General features: G+C 34.4%; 1 protein-coding gene across 1 annotated transcript; it reads right to left on the minus strand.

Annotated features, from left to right (window-relative positions):
- Nucleotides 1–522: 522 nt before the first annotated feature.
- LOC106477854 (twitchin-like) lies at nt 523–5,699 on the minus strand (the record flags this gene model as incomplete). Its single annotated transcript, XM_013938375.2, has 6 exons — nt 523–981; nt 1,120–1,407; nt 2,086–2,258; nt 3,461–3,572; nt 4,725–5,033; nt 5,537–5,699. Coding segments are annotated over 6 exons (1,188 nt in total), but the record flags the coding sequence as incomplete, so codon positions are not given.
- Nucleotides 5,700–6,096: the final 397 nt, after the last annotated feature.

A 6,096-nucleotide genomic window follows, 5' to 3' on the forward strand; every position in this document is an offset into this window, starting at 1 on the left:
AAAGGATTTTTGCATTTTAAATTAGTAATTTTTTATCTTTTTTCGAACTGGAGTGAGTGAGTGAGTGAGCTGTTGTAAAAATTTGTAGGGGTGACAGATATTGGAAAAGGTTGAGAACTATTGTTCTAAACTACCCAATTAACTTGCTTCTTTATATGTAATGATCAGATCGTTCTTTTAAACTACCCAATTAACTTGCTTCTTTATATGTAATAATCAGATCGTTCTTTTAAACTACCCAATTAACTTGCTTCTTTATATGTAATAATCAGATCGTTCTTTTAAACTACCCAATTAACTTGCTTCTTTATATGTAATAATCAGATCGTTCTTCTTAACTACCCAATTAACTTGCTTCTTTATATGTAATAATCAGATCGTTTTTCTTAACTACCCAATGAATTGCTTCTTTATATGTAATCATCAGATCGTTCTTTTAAACTACCCAATTAACTTGCTTCTTTATATGTAATAATCAGATCGTTCTTCTAAAGTACCCAATTAACTTGCTTCTTTATATGTAATGATCAGATTCTTTTTTTTAAAGTACCCAGTTAACTTGTTTGTTTATGTTTGTTAGTCAGCATTTTCCATCGTTACCACAAAACGTGGTGTGATCATATTTAAAGTAAAAGTAAGCCTCCACACTCGTTAGTAAATCACAACTTGCAGAACTTTAGAAAGCTAAACGTTATGTTATTGAACGTAACCAGAAACAAACACTCTTTGGCTGCCACCATTTTGAACGTCAGGGATTTGATCAGAACAATAATTGTTTTGGGTTTAAATTTTTGATTTCTCGTACATTATAATAGTTTTTACATTTTTTTCGTTTTCATCACACACTTACTGCACGTTTCTCAATCACATATTTTGTTATTGGACTACCGCCATCATGTTTCGGGGGTTGCCATGACAAAACGCAGGACTTCCAATCAACATCAGAAACAACGGGCCGTCCTTCTGGTGGATCTGGCTTGTCTGAAAGTTCAAAAACCTATATGTTACGTAAGGGAATAAGACTTATTTTATGTTGAATTATCCAATTTTAGTTATAAATATTGAAGTTTGTTCTTTTTACATTAAAAACTATAAGTGTTGTTAAACAACAATCATTACCTGTAACAGTAACTTGGAAGGATTGCGAAGAGCTTCCCAACTCATTGCTAACAACTACAACATAGTCGCCTCGGTCATTCGGCTCCAGATTGTGGATCTTTAAAATACCTCTGTCGCCATCTACTAGAATCTCGATCCTGGGGTCTTCGTGGAGTTTGCGACCGTTGCGCCACCATGCTATCTCCGGGGTAGGGCTGCCATTGATACTGACTTTAACACAAAGCGTATCCCCACAATCGAAAAACATTCCATTCAGATATCTTGATGGCATAACGATCTTCGGCGGAGCTTTGAAAACACGGAAACAATGTCAGATTTACAGTTCTTATTACGAGCTACTCGGAAACAATGTCAGATTTACAGTTCTTATTACGAGCTACTCGGAAACAATGTCAGATTTACAGTTCTTATTACGAGCTACACGGAAACAATGTCAGATTTACAGTTCTTATTACGAGCTACACGGAAACATGTTGATCCATGTTCTTATTAACCAATGCCATTAAGTACGAAGGGTATTCCCGTCATGGAAATTCTAATTTCATGATTTGAACACATTTTCTCAAGGTGATTAGTTTTCATTACACTATCTTCTAAACATCAAACCGCGACTTCATATCGATTTTCACGAGGCTTTCTGATTTGCATATTCAAAATCACTTTAATATAAAGTTACTCAACCCTCTGTGGAATCAAATTGTTAACAAATTCATCCATTCATGGAGACAAACAAAATTAATTTAATAAGTTGGTAAACAGGGGAAATATAATACTCACCTGGTGTAAGAAAGTTCAAATAAAATATCGTTGATAAAGGATAATAATTGAAAAGGTTAATCAATTTTTACCTGATAATGGGTTTATCAGTGGAATTACTGAATATAAAAATATTAAATGATGTACATAAAGATCACCATCTGAAGAGAAAGTTGAATGTTGGTGATAAACGAGTGTTCTTACACTCACCATCAACTGACAACTTCGCACATGTTGTCGCTAACCCTGATAAACTGAGAGCTTGACATTCAATCCTTCCGCTATCGGTCACTTTGACCGACCGCAAAATTAAAGAACTGCACTTGTTATCAATGTTGATTGTCACGCGTGAGCTGTCGAACACTTCAATACCACCCTTGTACCTGTACGAAATAAAATATATAAGTGTGGTTATAATCATTCAAATATATCTGGGTGAAATGGTGATGAAACTGTTATAATAAGTTCTTTTATTGTCATTTTCACGTTCAAACGTTCGTTGTTACAGCTTTGTTACAGTGGCAATAGAAGAACTTATTATAACAGTTTGATTACCGTTTCATGTTGTCACGTTCAAACGTTCGTTGTTACAGCTTTGTTACACATGAAACGGTGATAAAACTGTTATAATTGTCACGTTCAAACGTTCGTTGTTACAGCTTTGTTACACATGAAACGGTGATAAAACTGTTATAATACGTTTTACTACAGTATTTTGTCAAGTTCAAACGTTAATTACTACAACTTTGTTATATCTCTTCAATGAGTAGTATTTACACCTTCTCTGATTAAGGGAATATTTTAAAAATGTTAACCTATCAATGGTGTTCCTAACCTTTAAGATCTTTCAAATAATTTGATAACCTCTTCATCCTAATTATAACCCTTAAAATATAAAAATAGATTAATAACCTAACCTTCCAACTCATAACCTTTAAAATGTTACAAATAGTTAAATAACATAATCTTCCAGCCCTTCAAATGTTACAAACATTTTAATAACCTTTCATCGTTCGTATAACCTTTAGATGTTTCAAATACTTCAATATCAACCTTCAATCCGCAAAACAGATCAAAATCAATATCCTGCTAACAATTCCATAGTTTGCCGCTATTTATAGTGCTATTACCTGGTTCACGACCAAAATCAAAAGACTCTGGAATGAGTTATGAATGTTTTTAAACCACGTGCCGAGTTAACAACTATTTTTTAATTATATAACATGACGTCATAAAGTCTGTTGATGATCTGATTATTAGAGACTCCTTTATTTGTATTTGAATGTTCATGATGTGAAGAAAAGACTGATTTCGCTTAAAAGTCAGCATTTCTCATAAATATAGACTGAAAAGTTTTTAAACATTAATCTAATCCAGACATTCCGGGGAAGTTTGTTCCTTATTTAACGTCACATTTTCTAGCTGACCTGGAATTGACGAGAGACTTAGTTTTTGTATCTTGAGTTTTACAAATAACATTTTCATGAACAGGGCAGGGAAAGGTTTACATAAAAATCACCATATTTCATTACGGTATTTAAATCTCATGAACTGTTGGTTTGAAATGAGTCAACAAACTACTTACCATGTAATTTCTGGAGTAGGTGATCCAGAAAACTCACAGTAGAACGTTACATCATCTTGGGCAACAACATTAACATCTTCTAGTTCTAACGTGAATACTGGGGGGGATGCAACTAAAGCAGAAGATAGAAGGTTTTAATCAACACTCCATTTATGTGAAACATTCGTCATTTTAACCAAAACCAAACAATATTAGAAAATACTCCATTATCAACTACAAATCAATGTTAGAGCATACAGCAGTGTTACATGTATGAACTAGAAAGAATACTGAATAACAGTAAGGTATACAGCAGTGTTACATGTATGAACTAGAAAGTATACTGAATATATTCTGAACGACGATAACAGTAAGGTATACAGCAGTGTTACGTGTATGAACTAGAAAGTATACTATCGTCATTCAGAAAGTTTATAATATACTGCTTAGACCATAAATGTAACACTGATTTATACCCTATCGTTACTCTTATTCAGAAAATCTATGCTATACTGTTTAGATCATACATTTAACACTGTGATATACCTTATCGTTATCCTGATTCAGAAAATCTATACTGTGGTGATTAGAACATAAATGTAATAATGCTATTTACCCTATCGTTATTCATATTCAGAAAATCTATGCTATACTGTTTAGATCATACATTTAACACTGTGATATACCTTATCGTTATCCTGATTCAGAAAATCTATACTGTGGTGATTAGAACATAAATGTAATAATGCTATTTACCCTATCGTTATTCATATTCAGAAAATCTATACTATAATACTTATATTACAAATGTAACACTGCTATATACCCTATCGTTATCGTTATTGAGAAACTCTATATTATACTGTTTATATCATATATGTAACACTGCTGTATACCTTACTGTTATCGTCGTTCAGAATATATTCATTTATACCCTATCGTTATCGTCATTCAGAAAGTTTATAATATACTGCTTAGATCACACATATAACACTGATTTATACCCTATCGTTATCGTCATTCAGAAAGTTTATAATATACTGCTTAGACCATAAATGTAACACTGATTTATACCCTATCGTTCAGTGTTACATTTATGATCTAAGCAGTATATTATAAACTTTCTGAATGACGATAACGATAGGGTATAAATCAGTGTTATATGTGTGATCTAAGCAGTATATTATAAACTTTCTGAATGACGATAACGATAGGGTAAATAGCAGTGTTACATGTATGATCCACAAATATTATTGTAAGCCAATGTTAAAGTAGGTATTAGAACCTCGTTTAGTCCTGATAATCACGGGTTCTGACGACGTTCCAGGTTTACTGATTCCGACTTCATTCTCAGCACTCACGCGGAAAGTGTATTCCAGCCCAGGCTGAAGATCGGTGGCGGTAAAGCATGGTGACGTAAATTCTTCACGGTTGATCCTCACCCAGATGTCCGAAAGCAAGTCGAAACGTTCAACTATGTAGGTCCTGATTGGGGCACTACCACTTAACTCTGGAGGAGACCACGACAGGTGGACACTATCACCAGCCTCGTTATTAAATTCCACTACGGGTTTACCAGGTGGAGAAGGCTTCACTGAAACACAAAGCTTTCTTAGTTAATCACGATTCTTACATGAATATTTATAACTGTAATGTTTAACGACAACTAGAGTGTGATGCCTTAGTTAGCTTATAACGTTAAACATCGGGTTTTGATACCCGTGGTGAGCAGAGCACAGGTAGCTCATTGTGTAGCTTACCGTTATGAATTCTAATATAGAAGAACGTTAGTTCACCACATCATCCCTTACCGTTATGAATTCTAATACAGAAGAACGTTAGTTCACAAGATCATCCCTTACCGTTATGAATTCTAATATAGAAGAACGTTAGTTCACCACATCATCCCTTACCGTTATGAATTCTAATATAGAAGAACGTTAGTTCACCACATCATCCCTTGCCGTTATGAATTCTAATATAGAAGAACGTTAGTTCACCACATCATCCCTTACTGTTATGAATTCTAATACAGAAGAACGTTAGTTCACCACAATAACAGATAAATCAACACAGTGTTTTCTCAACAACACTCACTCCTGATCGAGCGGATCCTCACGGGCGTCTTGTTTATTAGAGCACGCCCCACGCCCGCTGCGTTCTCCGCGCTCACTCGGAAGAGAAACATGTGACCTTTCTTCAGTCCTGACATCACGTATCTAGTTTCTTCAGCAGCTACGCGTGTGTAGTGTTTCACCACCTGCAGAAAAATAGGGTGCTAAGTAAAAGACAGTAAGTAAATATGTTTCATGTGTTCTATTTATCAGCGCCACTGTCTGATAAATAGAACACATGAAACATATTTACTTAGCACCACTGTCTGATAAATAGAACACATGAAACATAGGTGCTAAGTAAAAAATGTCTGATAAATAGAACACATGAAACATATTTACTTAGCACCACTGTCTGATAAATAGAACACATGAAACATATTTACTTTTTGGTGGCAAAGGACAGGTTTATTTGAAAAACAATTGAAAACGGCCATTACTAAATGTTTTCCTGCAGTGAACCCCTACTGTGCCAAAAAGAATTCCTATACAATCTACACATCCTTCAGTAGGTCTGTGACATTTCCTGATTGACTTAAGGAC

This window comes from Limulus polyphemus, unplaced genomic scaffold, assembly GCF_000517525.1.
Source record: "Limulus polyphemus unplaced genomic scaffold, Limulus_polyphemus-2.1.2 Scaffold86135, whole genome shotgun sequence".
Taxonomy (NCBI): Eukaryota; Metazoa; Arthropoda; class Merostomata; order Xiphosura; family Limulidae; genus Limulus; species Limulus polyphemus.